The sequence below is a fragment of the Aythya ferina genome (genome assembly GCF_964211825.1).
Source record: "Aythya ferina genome assembly, chromosome: 1".
NCBI classification, from domain to species: Eukaryota; Metazoa; Chordata; class Aves; order Anseriformes; family Anatidae; genus Aythya; species Aythya ferina.
In genome coordinates, this window is record NC_140296.1 from 135,452,753 (window position 1) to 135,471,092 (window position 18,340).

Sequence of the window (18,340 nt, forward strand, 5' to 3'; positions counted from 1 at the left end):
TATTTTTGTGAAGTTTGGGCGATACATTTGTAGAATTGCATTAGGCACAGTAGCTATCTTAAAGGATTAATTATTCATTTTTATTACACTTCTTGAGATTTTTGTTGCTGTTGTTACTGTTTTGGCATATGAAACATTAAAATGTAGAAGGTACTGCATTGGATCAGATTCACAGTCTAATTAATGCTAAGTCTACTCTGATGGTTCTTATAGGGAGTTGTTGGTAAGAGAATAGAGGACAAAAAGGACCAACATCTGATCCTTCTGGAATACCCTGTCCTTGTCAGAAAGCGGGCCAGCTAGATACCTTGGTCAATGGCTTTGTTATTGCTTTGCGCAAGTGGCTTTCCAGCAAACAGTCCCGTTGAACGCTATATTTTTAAAGGCTGTACATAGAACTTCTTTCAAAGTCACACCAGTGTCCCTTCACAGTGTACCATGGCACTGATTTACACACGCTTAGCCTGAACTTTGTAAGATCATATAGACCTGTAGTTTAAACTTGCTGCTTGTTTAATTTCCTTGAATAGTCTCCTGTCCAAGACTGGAAATAGGTTTAAAAAAAGTCAGTGTACAGTTCTGGCTTCAAAAATGCACATCTCCGTGTTCCCAGTTGCTTGCATGCTCGATAACAGTTTAGTCACTTTCTCTTGTTTTATGGCCGTCTTCTTGAGAGACAAATCATTTTTGTCACCTGCACTTACATTCCTGTTAGTTCTGTAGCTTTAATGAGGTAAGCTAAAAAGAACTGTAAGACAGCATTCTCCTTGAAGGTATTTTCCTGGCACATATATACTGGAAAGGTGGTATTTTCAGTTTAGTTTTCTGAGCTTTTTTGCATGCATTGAAAATATTCATTTATTTTGATAGGGCTGCATATACATGAAAGCTTTTGCTAACTTGTGATAGCACCCAGGTCTTTTCCCCTTTGTCAAGAATGTTGCAATATGACTTGCTTAGTAATTATACAATACATATTTATCATAGTGTTTTACATTTGCTCAACTTTGTTAAACCTCTTTAATAACCCAAATATGCTCCAAGTGTCAATTTTGCCACTATGTTTTACAGCTGATTTTTCCAGGCCTCTAAATAGATGTTAAAAGCTGATGCAAGTGTGTGGCTTCTACGTGTAACAACTGTTAACTTTTTCCTTCTAAAATGTTTTTTTATTCCCACATGTCGCTTTTGACTGCTTGGCTCATTTTAAATCATGAGTCTAACTTTTGCTTATGATTACTGTTTTCTTTATGGTCTATACAAGTCATGTTATCAAAGCCCTTTTGAAAGGCCAAATAAATAATAATTTCTTCTGCGGATCCACTCAAATTTAAAAAAGACAATTTTCATTATGTTAGCAGTGTTGTTTTTCTGTCCATTAGGTAATCTCTGTTTAGACATTCAGGTTATAATATTTTAAAGGAGCCATCCAACCATTTTACTAAATACTAGAATTCATTGGCATGTAATCTGGACCATTATTTGTGACTATTTTTAAGGAGTGCTACCCTTTCATTCCAGATGGGAGAGTGCATTTTTTTGGAAATGCTAACCTCAAGCTTGATATGCCTCAGAGTTCCTTCATGTGTATGTTACTCCTGAAAATGTCTCGTCTTTTAGTTTATCCCGTTATTTCAACACTTTCTATTTTATCAGCTGCTCTCTCAGCCTTTACTTGCAGAAGAACAGATGAATGGGATTTGTGGTCTAGAGGGTTCTGAAAATATGATTTGATAACTTTAATACCACTTTTTTTTAAAACTGTTTCCTCCTCTATTAGGCCTGACAACTTCTTTCCAAACTAACGGCTGCCTCTGGGTCTGCCTGAATTTCTGGGCACTAAGAGAGGTAGGGTCAATTGCTCCACCCAGAAAAAGTGGACTGTACAAGAACTCCATGTCACCGAGTCATATTTCCTCCAACTCTTTTCCTGTTCTAGAGAAGGAACATCTTATTCCATAACTTCTTAGAGTGTAGTTTTACTTCCCTTTTTGGATATAGATAGTGCTGTTAGCTGGTGTGAAGGAGAAAGAACTGGAAAATGAAGGACATACAGATTGAAGGAGGTACAGTCTTGAGTTTCCTTGGGACAATTAGTGGGTATAGAGCTTTTTAATACTCTTGATCAAGAACCCAGCTATCAAGAAATGCTAACATGGTCATGCAGAGTGAGAAAGGGTGAGTTTACACTTTTGCATGACAAAACATCTCAAGGTCATAATCAGCTATTACCTTTTCTGCAGTGTTTTCCCTCCTCTTTATTCACTCCCTTCGTTTTCCAGTACTATTTCAAACCTACCAGAAAATTGTGCAGTCTTCCTGCTTCTAATGTATGTCAATAAATTGTCCTTATGTCTTTGATTCTTTGGTTCAGTCCTTATTCTCCTAGTCTCGATTTTAAATATTACTTTCTAAGTATATTCTTTGTCCTACTAGTTTCAGTTCTGTGCTGTTTGGTTTTGGGAAAAGGTACCTCTTTGTCTCAGCCTATTACAGAGCTTTTCTCAGTACGCAGTTTGCCCTTGTCCACCTACTACTTCTGTGTTTAAAGATTTTGTTAGCCTTTATTTCTGACTGATACGCTATGCCTGCATAATCTTTCATGCATAACAGCAGAGTGTTTCCATGTAAGTCAATGGGAAGATCTGATAAACATACAACATGACAATATGGTAATGGATTTCCAAGTAGTTTATTTTAAATACCTGTTGTATACTTCTGTTTTTCTTGAGGTGCTCATTTTGCTATGGACACTGACTTTTCTAAACTTGTCCGTCAAAGCTTTCTGACTCCAGTGTTTTTTCTTTGACCCCTGGTGTAATAAAAAGCCCAATATAAATCTAGTAATTTTATACTAGATTTTGGGGAACAGCAGTCACTGTATCTATTTACTGCATGAATAGATACAGAGGTTCTGGACACAGAAGTGGAGAGGTGAGAAAACGTATAGGAGTGCCAGTCTTCCACCCACCTGCGGTGGGAATGTAACCAGTCTTGATGCAAACACATGGTCTGGAAGTTTCTCCTTTTATGTTTGGCCACTTTGGAATTAGTTGTGAGCCATCTGTCTCATTGGTGAGCCTTGTGCATTCCAGTGTGACATGCATGCTACAAAGACTTTTTCCTTTCAGTTTTCTTGATGACAGTAATTTTCACCCTCTTTCTACTGGGGAAAGGAAAGACCAGAAACAGCAGGAGCGAGGAACAGTGGTGGCAAGTTTTCTTGAACAGAAAATACAATAAAGCAAATGTAATGTTATTTTTATTGGATTCTTGATTTCATTTCTCTCTTCAACTCCTTATAAAACAATTTGAAATGCATGGGTTCCTGCTATGAAGAAGCCTGCAAACAGGAGAAATTACTTCTTAAATATCCCGAGGAGAAGTGCAAAGAATCTTCTTTCTTCATCCTGCCTGGTTCTTGAGGATGCAGGGCTAGTAAGAGAGTGGAAGGGGCAGAGTGTACATGCAGGCTGGATACAATGAGACCCCAGCTTGCTACATCTGGAATGAGACACTTCATGCATTAATTCATGTTGCTAGAGACTAGAAAGCTGCATGTGTTGTGGTAGATTCAAAAATAGCTCTTTTGCACAAAGTATCTGAGAACTGAAAGTCACTCTCACTCCTGTCTCATATAGTTCATGTAGTGAAGTCCTGTATTGTGCTGCTGCAGGACCTTGTTTTGGAGCCTGACACTCCTGGGCCTCCTTGCACAATCTGCTGGCACGGTGGGTAATGTAGTGCTCATTCCACCTGCATTTGGCCCCTGTGGAGGTCTGTCTGTGGTGTTGAGCTCCCTGCTCCAAAGACTTTGACCAGCATATCCCCATGCCTGGCCTTACTCCTGGAGTAAGTTTCTTCTGAAGACTTTAGCAATGTTTAGCTTCATCAGAAGTGTTTCTCTGTGATGGTCGAGGGGAAAATATCTTAATCTAAACCACTCCCTTCCATGTGTTCTTTCTCCCATCCTGGCTGAGTAACTGATGGCAACAACTGCATCCTGGTGAGCAGTGTCACCACAGATGAGGAAGCCAAGGCACAAAGCAGAAATTTGGGATAGTCCAACAGGCCACAGCATTAGAGGTGAGAATGAGAAGGTGAAAGTCCAGTGTGCTAACTGTCCATGTTGGCTCCTGTGTGTTACCAACACAGCATTAATGCAGCTGTTCCAGGAGATGCTTCTGTTGATGTATCCTAAATTTAACAATATCGTTCTAAGATATTATAAACAAGTTAGTAACAGCTCAACAGCAAAAAGTAAGTGCTTATATAGCCTGATGAAGCCTAGCTAGCAGCATACATGATTTCTCGTAAGCAATGTATTTTCCCTTTATTTTCCTGTTTCCTCTCCTCTCCCCTTTCCTAACAAGTGAATGATCCTGAAGTTGGCTGTTACATTCTCCAGCATCAAACACTTTTTTTTTTTATTTGTATACTGCAGCTTATTTTAAAATTCACATTTTATAGTAGCTACAAAAGATTACACTTTTTAATGACTGTTTTAAGACCCAAACAGTTTCATAACTCAACTCAAATTTTCAAAAGGAGATGTGAAAACCAAGTGTACTGAGGTGGTCATTTTCACTTAAAATATTTTGCTAACTTTAAAAACTTTTCAAAACAGCTCGCTTAACTGTGCAGAAAAAAGCCTGGATTTGGAAGGAAGATTGCATGAATTTTGTATGTATTTTTGGCCAGTAAATAATACGCCATTGAGCCTTGGCGGCTGAAGGTGTCTCTATTTTGAAGGAGTGGAGAGAAGAAAAAAAAAAAAAGTGGAATGATTTAGTGACTGAAGAGAGTTGCCACTTGCGTGAGCTCCATCCCTGGGGATATGACCTTTTAAATCCTCTTTAGTTAATGTATTGGTGATCTTTACTTAGGCAGAGTAAACAGTGCTGTTGTGAACAAAGGGGAGGTCATGCTTCCTGCATTACACTCTGACCCCGGGGTCGCGGCCTTTGTTCCCCGCTCAATGGGAATTGCTCTCCGAGGGCCACCACAAAATCGAGAACTAATTTCGGCGCGTGCTGGCGGGGAATGGCAGCGTCCCGGGCCGTGCCGCGGGGACGCCGCGGCTCGCCCTCGCTGAGGCCTGCCACCCTGCCGCCAGAGACTCCGTCGCACTGCCTGGGGCCTTCGCTCTTTTTCCTTCCCTTTTCTTTTTTTTACCCTTTCACTTCTTCCCCCCCGCCGGCCTTTTCCAAGGGAAGGTGTGTTAGGTGAGGGGAAAAGTGCAAAATTTCTCTTTCTTTTAAGAGAAAAATGGCATGGCAGTTGCAGCATTGAACTTAGGCCTCCCAGGTGAGAGCTGCATCTCAAAGTATTACCGTTTTCATTCAGATTGCAAAGAAACATGATGCTGTGTCCTATCAGATTGTACTCATCACCTTTTGCGTAACACTTTCTTTGTGTTGTGTGACATAAATACATGCACGGAGGTTTCTGAAACCAAACTTAGTGAAGTGTAGGATACTAAGCCAAGGTGAACTAGGGATTTCTCACATTTATCATTAGTTTTATGCAAAATAAATTGGTTTTTGTTTTAAGTTGTTGGCTTCAAAAGCAATTGGTGGCAGAATGTGATTCATCTCAATTTTAATTGCTGTGACCAGTGGACATACGTAAACATAGTAGCTGAGATAAATTATCTGGAAAATTCACACAGACAACCATCACCTTTCACTGAAAGATATTTATTATTTTTCAGCTCTTTGTGCTTTTCTTCTTCAGCAGTAATATCTGTGAAATAAAAGGATATATCATAAAAATAAACTGCACATATATCTTGAGATACACCATCCGTTGAAATACTTCTTTTCCACATTCCTTTCTTTTATCAAAAAAAAAAAAAAGGCCTTAATTGCTGATGACAGGCAAGTTGTCTAAAGCCCAGCAGGGTTAGCACTGAGCACAGAAGGGATGTGTGTGCATGGGCTGAAATTAAAATGTTGCCGTCACAAAAATAAGTAATACTACAGTAGTAAGCTCTGATGCTTGTACAGCTGTGGACACAGCTCTATCTAAACATACCATCACAGTAAAGTTGTGCATTATAGTACGTGTTAGCTCTTAGGCTCAGGCATTTCAGGGCTTACTGGCTTTTTCTCTTTTTATGTTGCTGTACATCACTGACAGGCTGCTGTATTGGCATAATGCAGTGCAGGGTGGGTTTACCTGATATTGCTGGCTTTGGGGATGTTGCTGCTGATACTAGCTGCTGCGGTGTCTACAGTTCTGTTTCTCCTTACTCCTTTTAGGCTGCTTGAGCAACGAGCAGAAAGCCATGCAATAGGCTTTTCTTCATCTGCTTCTTCTCTATGGTTTTGGACACATACCACATTGATGAAGCTGGAGGCTTTAGCCGCTTTGGATGTCCACAGCACCTCTGCCTTGCCCAGAGCATCCTGCTCCTCGGGTTCTTCACAGGGCAGGGCTGGACAGAGTAGTGCTGCTTCATTTGCTGCGCAGATCTACCTTCTCTACCATGCTCCTCTCTGGAGAAGAGAGCACACTGCTTTCTTTAACTGTTGCAGACTTCCAAGCCTTCTTTTTTTTCCTTTTTGCTCCTCCTTCAGATTATGTGCTGCAATATGGATTTGCCCAATACAGAGTCCTGTGACTCTCTCTTGTGTGAGACAACATTTTTTTTCTCTTTCTTTCTTTCTCTCTTTCTCTCTCCTCATTTAAATCATTTTCTTGGCATTCCAGTCATTTCAAGTAAAATGGTAACATATTTCCCTTACTTTTCTTGAAGTTTTGTTATTTTAGCAAACACTTCAAATTGTCTGCTCTTATATTTATTCTGAAATACAGCAAAATAAGCTATTTAAACAAAAAAGTGGCCAAGCAACTCAAATATCTTTCTTACAAAAAAAAAAAAAACAAAAAAACAAAAAAAACAACTTACATTCTAAGCTGAGCTAAATGTGAAAAGCACAGAGTTAGTATGTAAGCAGCAAGCGACACTGAATACAGCAATACTGAAACCACCCCTTCTGTTCCCTTTATTCGTTACTTGAAATTCCCCAAGACTCCCAGCTTTAGATTTTAATTGAAGCTAGAGGGGAAAGCTATGCTTACTGTACCCATTGTTCAGTAAAAATAATATTGTCAGGTTAGCATGCATATATTCTTCAGTTATGTTCATTAGTTAAAATTAATGTGTTTACTAATGAAAATACAAGGTCTATGCACTTTCACCATGTGTTTTTCAGTAGTGGTGTTGCTTTTCTGTTATTTGCAGGATTTTAAAGACTAAAGAAAGTGTCAAGGCAACGTCAGTTGCATTTATTTTTGTTGTGGGGTTGTTTTTTTGTTTTTGTTTTTGTTCATTTGTTTGTTTTGCCTTAAAACACTGGTGGGATTGTGTTTTGTCTGGAGTTGAAGATTTGTAAGAGAATTTTAATGTGTACAGCTGCTTAGACTAAAATGAAAATAAAGAAAACATTTCACCAGTATTCAAATTTTAAAATACTTTTTTTTTTTCCTCAAAAATATATTGGAACCCTAGAATAAGTATTATATGTGCCTGCTTTAAAAGAAAGCATTTTTTTTTTTTCTGAGTGTATTAAATATTTCAACATAGGTATGGTAATACACTAAGATGTGGTAGTAAAAGTGCTTCTTCCAAAAGCTTCTTAATGAGTGGAGCTTTTTGGAGTTTTTCTGCTGTGGATACACCTGAGTAAAACCTCTCAAGATATTTGTGGTAAAGTTATCTTTTCCCTCCTTCCCTTTTTTTACCCCCCACTACTGTTTAAAAAGAGCTTTATGCCTGGCAAAGTTTGCATGAAAAGAGCAGGACGTTGTCTATTTTACTGTGTGAACTTGAGTCCTTGGCATTACTATTACTATTTCTGTCAGTATTTATTATATACCTTATAAAGCTTAACAGGGTCTTTTCAAGACTTTTCTTATTTCCTAGACAAAAATGTTACTGAAATTAGATATGTGAACTCCTACATTGTTTTTTCTAAACTTACTTTATCAAAATCGTTTGATATCAAATGTGACCCCTGCAGTGAAAACTAAGTAAAAACTATTCATATTAAACAGTATCCTCTGTAAGCGACTGTTGTACACCTGCCTGTTCTGCCTTTAATATTAAGCCATTTCTGTTACCCACTGATTTTTTTTTTTATTATTATTATTTTTTGATTCTTCAGACAATGATTTGCTATATTTCTAAGGAAAGAAAAATTAAAAATTAAAAAATTGTCTGGTAGAGCATGAGTTTGGTCAGGCTTCAGATGTATTGTAGAAATCCCTGAGTCTATTCTTTACTTTTTTTTTTTTTTTTTTTAATCTTTTTCTAAATACTGGACTACCAGATACATATTTAGGCCCATTGTAACTTAGTAAAATTCATTTGAAGTAAATGCTTATTTGCTCATTTTGTCTTTAGGTAAAGTCTCTTCTTCTACCTCTTTCCCTTAAGTACTTGAATTAAAAATATACATGTTAAAGTATATTATGTTAAAGTTTCAAAATGCTGCGTGTATAGATAGCTGTGTATCATACAGTTATGCATGTGAAGTTTGAAATTAATATTGGGGTGAACAGAAAATAAAAGAGAGACTTCAGTTGCACCTGTAAAAATAAAAATGCTTCTTCCCTGTGATACTGCTGTGTTACATTTTTCTGCAGTACGAGAATACCATCCTTATGCTTTCCACAGGCATTATCCACTTTGGACAGAAAAATGTATGACAGCCTCAAAATGGCGTTCCCTGCTAGGGAAACGCAAAGACAAAGGGTAGAATAACACAGTAGTTCCAGCACAAAATGGTCTTTTCCAATGGATTAAATTTCTTACCCTGATTAAGGTTTTGGCCAGTTGCTGGCCAGTAAAAGGTGAACACTAATACGGTAAATCTGTAATTCCTATAAAAATTTTCCTCTGTACGAATGGGATAGCCATTTGCTATCTGAGCATGTGTGTAAGTATCGTATTAAAGCAAAATTGTGTTTTACAAATCCCCACAATGAATCTCAAGTGTCTGTTTTGCTCTCCCCTCTGTGCTGAAAGCTCACAGCACTGCCAGCTGAGTGCTGGAACAAAATTCTGGTTTGTGTGTGCAGTGAGTTAGTAGATGAAATATCTGATCTTTATGACAGTTTCCCTAATTGTTTCAGGTCTATTAAGGGTCTTAAAGGTCTTAAATCCAGGTAGTTACAGAACATTTAGTTGGTTGTACGTGTTTCCTGAATGTAGTGGTGAGCCGTTATGGTAATGTTGAAGGGATAAAATTAGTGCGGATATAGTACCAACTTTTTTTGTATAGTTCTTATGCTACATTTTAGATATTTTGACATTCTCTAAATGCCACGTTTATTTGTGTAACTAGAAAAAACAATTAGTTCTAAACCATGTCGCCCACGATTTTCCTTTTAAAATTCAAATTTAACCCTTTATTAGTAATTTTTAGGCTGCATTATTAAATTACTGTGATTTATACTGAGCAAGATAATATAAAGAGAACAGTCTTACTCTAATAGTCTTTACACTTACTGGCCTGTTGTAACACAAGTCTATACAAGCACATATACAAATACATACATATCTCATGAGTAGGTCTACCATATTACACACAGCACACATATATTTGTGCACATACACACAGAAGAGAATGAAGTATGACATTTTTTTAAAACAGTTGTTGGGTAGAAGGGGAATTGTTTCCTTTTCTTACAGCTAAATGATGGAAGCTATTTAGGCGTTGGATGACAACTTTGATTTTGGTATTTGGCTTTAAAAGTTTTTGAAAAGCAGATGTATTTCTAATTGAGTCAGGGAGAGTCTCACTGTCTTGTTGCCAGGAGACAAAAGGTGTCTGTCTTTTTGTTGTTGTTGTTGTTTTTTGTTTTTTTTTTTTTTTCTTTCCATGATTTTCTTATTAAGTTGCTTGTTTGCACTAGAAAAAAAAAAAGAATTTTTTCTTAGTGGACCAAGAGAAAATTGATTGCATGATGTTTCTGTTAATAATGTGTTCTGGGAATATAAAATTAAAAGCTGACCTTTTAAGATCTCAGTGCTTTTATCATCCACCTAAAATCTCCACTAACGAGTTTATGCCCTGGCAAAAAATGGTTAAGTTGGAAACTTAAAATTTCCATGGATTAGTCACTGATATCCCCTGAGAATTTTCAGTATTTTGGAAAGGAAGTGTTTTTAAACAACTCAAAAAATAGCTCACTAGGAAAGTCTGGAAACAGTTTTTCACAATTTTCTCTTTTAATTTTTTTTTTGGTGATGCCAGTATTATCGTTTGTATTGCATTTTATTAGCATAGATAGCACAGTAAAAACCCAAGTAAATATTTTGCTTATAAGAGTGTTTGTAAAAGCTTTGTCAGGTTGCAATAAGCTTTATTAAAATAATGCATATTAAATTATGGCATACATGGATGTTGATTAATCTTTTACAAAGTAAAATGAGAAATTACAAAGAAATATTTTTTGCCATAAACTACTGGTTTGCAGGCAATACCAAAATGACACTCTTTTTAAAAATAGTTTACACGATATCTAATGCCAAGGTAACAGAATGCAAAGGTCTCTTCTTTCCATAAAAACATAGATGGTTCAATTGAGACAGTGATATTCCAGACTGAGGCCTTGCTACTACATCTGCTTTTGAGCTCCACAGCCAAAAGTGCACCACTGCAGCTGGTGTTAGTGGAGTTTGCTTGAACTTCCACTGCTGCAAGTTTCATAATGCTGTGCATTGTTCACAGCATGTATTTGGGAGTGGGGTAGTAGCCCATTCAAATCTTCTAAGAGTCTTTATATGTATTCTGTCATTTTTGTCAAATGTGAAATGCATGTGTATATGTATCACAGAATGCTTAAATGTATCTCTGTATGGGAATACATATTTCTAGACAAAGGAAATACAGAATTGCATATGTGTGTGACATTTTGTTTACTAAAACTGAAAAATTGCAGAATACTGTTAAAGCTGAATATGTAAATTTAGACATCTTTTCAAAGTGTAAGAAGTTTGATAATGAATACAAGTGTGACAACTTTATAACGTGTATAACATGACAGAGGGGAAAAAATGATTCCCAGGAAGATAGTTCATGAAGCACAAGTTTTATAAAGTATTGAATCGAAGATGGTGGGTTTTTTTTTGCTTGCAATAAAGAATGTAAAGCCTGTATTATCTGCACAGATAAATACATTAATACTTTCAATGGGGCTATTATACCATCGACATTATATTTTATGGTAATAACAGTAATGGTAATAATGGTAATGTGTCAATATTGTTCATGTTATGAGATTTTTTCTAAGAGGGATTTAAATTTACCAGTGCCAATATACTCTGCTACACTCTGAGACTCCAGTAATATTTTAGATATCCAAGTGAGACAGATGAATCTAAGATGTACCTAATGTACCATATATTTTAGTTTTAAAGGATTAAAAAGAAATATTTAATTTAACTGTAAGAATAAAATTGCCTATATAAAACAGATATGATACTAATATTCAGCTCATAAAGTGATAATGTACCTGGGAATTCTCTGTCTACAACCATTCTGGATTAAGTATTTTTGTATGTACTAAATTGCAACTATGCTATGAATATGTTATAAAAACGGACAACCCTTTTTATTTTTTTCCAACATATGCATATTTTTCACCTTTACTAATATTTCAGTACAAAAAAGCACATGGCAATTTCCATAGTATGTTTCCTTTTCTGTTCCCACTGCAATTTACTTTGTTCAGCAGTGTAGTACCCTATTGCAATTAAAAATCAGATACTCTTAACATATCACAAAAGTTGGTCGAGTTGACAGTTCTTGCCTAGTTGAGAAGCCTATGAGTAATTTGCAATATTGAAAGTATTTTAATCCCTTTTATTTGCAGAACTGAGAAATTTAAAATTTTCAGTACAGATGTCACTGTGTGCATTTGCTTACTTTTTGCAGCTTATCCTTCTCTAAAAAATAGCATATTATTATTTTTCAATAAGATATTTACCTTTTCTTTCTTTCTTTCTTTCCTTCTTTCTTTCCTTCTTTCCTTCTTTCTTTCTTTTTCTTTTTCTTTTTCTTTCTTTCCTTCTTTCCTTCCTTTTTCTAATTCTCTTCCCCCCTCCCCCCCCCCGTAGCTGTTTCTGCAGGGCATCCAACTTCAAGCAGACCTGCCTATTTAAATAAACAGAGGGGTGGTGTGTTTTAAAATCCAATAGCTTGTTTTAACTCCACGTTCTTAGTGAATTCAGGAGAAAAGTATCGACAGAACAGAATATTTGTAGTTGGGGAACTGGAGATGTCAGTCACTGCCGAAGGTGCAGTAACAGTGGATGGTAAGAGTCTTTTGACATTTCTAGGTTGCGAGCTTTGCATGTGAAATGTGGCATTTCCTAGGAAGAGTGCTGTCTCTTTTCCCTCTGAGCATAGCTGGAGGTCCTGCAGATGAGGGAAGTCTCCGCTTTTTCTGTCGGAGTCACAAACCCTTGGTGGCCATTGCTGACTTCTGGGCTGGCCAATGCCTGCTGCGCGTGGTAGCCAGGACCGAGAGCCCCCGGGCACCCTTTGAGTGGCACAGGGAGCTGGGGGCTTCGGGGCATTCACACCTGCAGGGGCTGCAGGCCGGCCCAGGTGAGCAGGGCCAGGGTCCAGGAGTGCCGTGGGCTCCCAAAAAAGAGCAGGAGACAGCAATCTGCAGCGTGGAACTGCACCGTCAGTGCTCGATGTGAAGAATAGGCTGCAGTCTGTCAGAGCATGAATTGGTATGACCAGGGGAAGCTGGGTGTATTTTAAAGCTTAGTTACATCGTCAATAAAAGAAAATGGTGATGCTTTACAGCTGAGGAGCTTTCTTCTTATCTAAACTAGATGTGAGTGTACCGCTGCTTAATTTCCAGCCTGCACCTCCTTCACAAATACATGCTGCAGTTACATTAGCCTCCGGGAACTTTGTAGCATATTTATGATAAATAAGTAGAAGCCAGCAAATAAAATCTTATCTTGGGCTCTGATTTGTTGCTTGTGATGTAAATTTTCATCAGTAAGCATGGTATATAAGCAAAATATTAATACCATCAGTTTTGGGCATACAGCTTTGTATAGTAAAAAATAAATAAATAGTTGCAAGATAAACAAAATTGTGTTGGTAACACTCTTTAAAAAACTGCTAATGCCATGCACTGTTTAATGCCTTCTTTCCTTGAAAAAAATAAAGATTAAAAAAAAAAATTGTCCTACTGCCAGATTTTCATTTGTGTTGATACCAGTTTAATGCCAAGTTTGCTGTAAAACATTAATGTTAAAATACAGTGTACTGAAAGAAATGTTTTTGCAAAATGGTTCATTATGTTTTTGTAGGGAAGGATGTTGGAAATACATCCTTCTTCAGCAATGCCTTTACAGTTTGGAATTGCTTACTTCAAAATTGTCTTTATTTGGTATTTGAATGTTTTTCCCCCTTAAATTAATACACCACTGATCCACTGGAATTAATGTGAGTTAATTCAACGGTAGAATAGAACTTTCCCAACCTATACAATATGTAATTACTTGCTTTCTATAAAGTGTCCTTTCTGTGAAGTACAGGTATAATCCCACAGAGTACCTTCGATCCCTGTAGAGAACAACAGGCAAGACTGCTTTTATTTTTTTTATTTTATTTTATTTATTTTTTTCATCTGTGGAAAGTGTCTTTAAAAATAAATGCTCTCCAAATGTTAAGTATAGCAATTCTTAGTGATAATTCTTATAAGATATACTGGAATTATTTTAATGATACGGTAAGTAAAAATTCAAAAATGTCAGTTTGCACTCTTATGGATGGCTTTATCCTGAAAGTCTAACATGTTTGATAGGATTATTTTTCTTAAAACAAACAAACAAACAAACAAAAACTGCTAATTTTTTATTAAACATTTCTGGAGGTTGTTAGATTGGAAAACATCCCATCTTGAAAATGATCTATATTATTTAGAAAGAAAAAATCACAGATCTCTTCAGAGATAGTTTGTTGCCTGTATTGCATGAAACACAGACTATTTTTCTTCTTAAAATACAAGACGATGAATTAGTGTATTAGCAGAAGTATCTATTAATGAGTTTCCAATAGACAGAACTTGTGATAAGAGGAAAGAAAAGGGTTATAAAATTATGTAATAGTATAAACAAACGTCAGTGCAAAACTGTCACCGTATTACCATTTATGTTATTTCAATTTATTCATGGATAATTAATGTTGAAATAATTCTTCCACTTTGTTTTTTTTGGAATTCCATTTCTCTTAAGTGAAGCCTGCAAGTTAGACTTCACTTAATTGCTTTTCTGAATCCTTATTTTTTTAGTACTGTAGTAACCTAAAATTAGATGACTTGCAATCTTATTTTACAGCTATGGTGACACATATAATGCATTTGTGTGTCTTGTGTAAAGAAGGATAACTTACAGTGAATGAGTCTGAGCCACAACTGTGTAAAGGAGTTACCTTTAACCCTCCAAATGTAGTAGAATTATATCAGTTATGAGACAGACAGAAGCAGAGGTGAAACTCAGGTGCCTTCACATTTTTACAAAAAGTGAGAAAAAAAGAGGTACGGAAAGTAAAAGAATAGGGAGATCTGTATTTATATTTATATATATAGAATAATAAATAATGTGCTGAAAATAGTGTCCAAGAGAAAGGGTGAAGAGTCATTTAGAAATCCTATTAAATGCAAATAAAACACTGCCAGCTAAGTTATTTATATACTTGAATTTAATTCTTCCTTTAAAAATAGTTGTCTTCTATATTACATCGGCATCAAAAGTTGTTGAATGTACTATCCCATGTAATCTCTTCTCTTCTGTGCAGGGTTAACATTCTCATCTGTGCATGTCTGTTAAAATAAATACTATCACGAATGTCATGTCATTATTTTTAAACAAAAATGATAAGAGTTTTAGCTGGACACTATGGCTATCTGTTGCTAAGTCAGTTATCCAGAAGTTCGGCTTGCTTTTACTTTTTAACCACCCAGAATGTATGAATATGTATCCTCCACCGCCTGTGCACAACAGATACCTCAGTTATTAGAAGAGTTCAGAATTACTAGGTGTGACATAAAACTTTGTGGGAAAGTTGCTGTTTAATTATCTTGTCAGTTACATCCTGATAATCTTGAGTCTGTTTTTACTGTAATTCTCAAAAAATAAATATTAAAAACATTTTGTGGTTTCACACTATTGAAAAAAGGGGGGGGGGGGGCGGGGAGGGAGAGAGAAAAGATGGTAAGGGTAAACCGTAAAACATATACTTGGCTTACAAAAGAACTGTTTATTCTCCTCAGAATGCCAGTGGTTGTGCATTTTCTTGAGATTTGAGGCTGGATAAAAATGTGCAACAGAGGGTCTCTAAATATGTCACTGCAATAGTCATTCAAGATGTGGCACAGCCAGCCAGTTCTAAGAAACCCCCATGTGCCACACAATGCTTTCTACACTTAGCTAATATTGTGTGTTTTAATAGAATGTATTCACAGTTACTGTGTCATGTCTGAAAACAACGAAAAGGGTTTTAATACGCTTTGTGATGTATAGGTGGAAAGTGTGTCCCATCAAACGCAGGATACACTGTTCTTAGTAATTCTTGCTTTTGCCAGTCTTATCAGTTAGGCAGAGTGCATGCAGCTCTTGAGATGGCTGCTTTACAAGCTATTGTAAATAGCATTAAGGCTTTGCCACTGTCATTACCACAGCTGATCATTTAAATACTTTATTTTTAGAAGACTGTGAGTTTATGTAAGAGGGAAATACATCGTAGAAAAAACCTGCGAAGACCTCTGCTCCATTTTGCAGGATCGTGCATTTCTAAGCAGAAGGTTGGAGAGCAGCCTCTCTGGATGGGATCTGAGTTGCGAGAAATAGAAACTCCATTTTCCATTGCATTTTTTTTATAATTTCTTGATCAATATTTAGAGGAATAAAACATCAATATCTTTTTATTTTTTTCCCTCGGAGTATTTTACAAAGTCTTAGAAACACATGGTATTGACTTTTCCAGTTAGTTGAAACTGCCTACCTGTTTTAAAAGAACACTAATGATAGCATAAGCAAAATAAACATTAAATCTGGGGGACAACTATGACTTTCCTTAAGTAACCATGCAATCCCTTTTTTCTTACGGTAATATATTTTCCACAAAGAGGACTCTTCAAGGCTGAATCCTGTACAGTCTCTCTCTCTTTTTTTTTTTTTTCTTCACACAGGGCAAATCAAATGCTGAAGAACATTTTTTGTTAGGAAAGCACATAAACAAATTTTTGAATATACCAATAACAGAAAAAGTATATATATTTTTACTGCAACACGGAGATCTCATTGGTTGAGTAAAATGGCGAGATGTGACGCAAAAGGACACTTGGACGGGTAGAAATGCTGATGTATGCCAAAGCAGGCGTACCAAGAAATGCTGTTGCTATGAGAGAAACAGAGGGGGAGAGAGAGAGAGAGAGATCATGAGAGAGCAAGTTGTGGAGGCCTTATTTTCTCCTTTTTGGCTCATAGCATAGAGACTGCAACATCTCCAGTTTCTAGCAGGAAGGGTTTAGAAGCCTTAGGTGGGTATTTTCATTGGACTAAGCATTTAGAGGAGGGGAGGGAGGAGAGAGAGAGGCAGGCTACCTTAGAGAACGAAAGCAATTGGAAAGTAGGAGACTGTATATGCTAAACCAATGATCTGTGCTATGATAGATACACAAATTAGTACAACAGATGAAGCAGCTTAACTCATTATCCACCTGATGGTATTAAGACTTGCAACTTAAAATTACAGAATTAAAATGAATAGACATACACAGACACAGATACATGTACAGTTATAATGACCCCACCTTTTCAGCTCGAATTATCCAGCTGAGGTAGCGACGTCTCTTGTGTAACATTCTTAAAGAGCTGCCATGAGTTCATCTTATGAGTCCATTAGCCAGAAAAGGGGGAAAATAATTTGCAGGATTTTTTTTTTTTTGTCTCTCTTCTTCGGCAGGGGGGAAAAAAGTTTGTGCTATTAACTTAGCCTAGTAGCTTCTGGAACCGGAGCCAAAAGGGGCAGGAAGTTGTTTTACAATAGCGTTACAGTGATCTGCCACAAATGGAAAAAGCCAAATGTTGGACTCTGCAAAGAGAAAAAATATTCTTCTCCCCCTCGTTTCCCTTCTTTTGCCCCTTCAGAGAAAGAAAAAAAAAAAAAAAAAGCAGAAAAAGGAAGGTTTGCTAGAAGTTCCTTTCCTTTTTTAATTACTTTTTGTAAGTAATGGAAAGATTATCTTACTTGCATATTCCATGGCAAGCATGAGGGAAAGAAAGCGATGTTTAAAAAAATGCACTTGGTAACTAGCAACGGGACTTTTGGCACAATTCCTTGAGTTTGCTTGAGGTTATGGAGGGGGGATGGGAAGAAGAAAAGCAAGTCTACGCAGTACGTTTTCTTTAAAAAAAGGGGAGGGCGAATGGAGGAAAAACTATATAAAACTTTTTTTTTTTTTTTTTTTTAAAGGGGGGGAAATGTGCGTTGCTCCTCTGAAGCTGAATCCTCAGGCATTTGTGGCCCGTCTTTGCAGTCCGATATGTTTTTTTTGTGAGTATGTGTAAGCGCTCTCAATCAAACAGCAATCATGGCAGCTGTTTTTCTTCCAGCACAGCAGTTGAGCTGTCTCGCCCAAATGCTTATCAGCTTTTGACTCTGTGCCAAGATAGTTGTAAGGGCCAAGCAGCCTGAGCTTGGCTGTGCAGCTGGTTTAGAAGTAAGGGCATGAGAAAACAAAATCACCAAGCTTTTTTGTCACATGCAGCATTTACTTTTTTTTTTTTTCCCTCCTCTCTTTCTCTCCTCCTCCTCCTCTGAATCTCCATTTGCAGCTCGGTGCGTTTCTCGTGCCGCATTTTGGCAGTCCTCACGTAGTGCTTTCCCATACCTAGGTGGGGCAAACCAGAGGAACCCGGCGCTCCCCACTCTAAATCCCGGAAGATATTTTCCTAGGGCCTTCCCTCCTATCCCACCCCCCAATTAAAAGCTTCGTTAGCCAGGCTACATCGCCGTGTATCCCGGCGCGGTGCCGCTTCGTTTCTTCCCGGGGCCCGGGCCTGGACCCGGGCCTGCTCGCGCAGGGCCGTGCCTCTTTCATCATCAGCTCTGGCCCTCTGCGTTTCGCTAGCTCACGTCCTCCTCCTCCTCCTCCTCCTCCTCTCGCTGAGCCAGATTGCTCCAGTCGCTCGCAAGGGGGAGGCTGGACTCTGAAAAAAGGCTACTGCTGCTCGCATTCCTGCTGCAAGGGCCTCCCCTTCAGACGGCCTTTGCCAGAGCAGAACTTTTTAAAATGC

At 37.4% G+C, this 18,340-nt stretch overlaps 1 protein-coding gene across 5 annotated transcripts in view; it reads left to right on the top strand.

The window, feature by feature from the left end:
* Positions 1-18,340, top strand: part of LOC311430427 (uncharacterized protein) — a 190,484-nt gene that overhangs the window by 145,244 nt on the left and 26,900 nt on the right. For 3 of the 5 annotated variants that reach the window (XR_014688783.1, XR_014688785.1, XM_084506978.1), the window contains one exon: positions 6,264-6,920. Coding sequence is in view for 1 of the 5 variants with exons in the window: in XM_084506977.1 (XP_084363103.1) it covers positions 12,292-12,328 (37 nt within the window). In the remaining 4 variants the exon portion in view is untranslated. Of the gene's footprint in view, positions 1-6,263; positions 6,921-12,130; positions 17,951-18,340 lie in introns of those variants that run through there. The other 2 variants (XR_014688784.1, XM_084506977.1) reach the window with 2 other exon arrangements.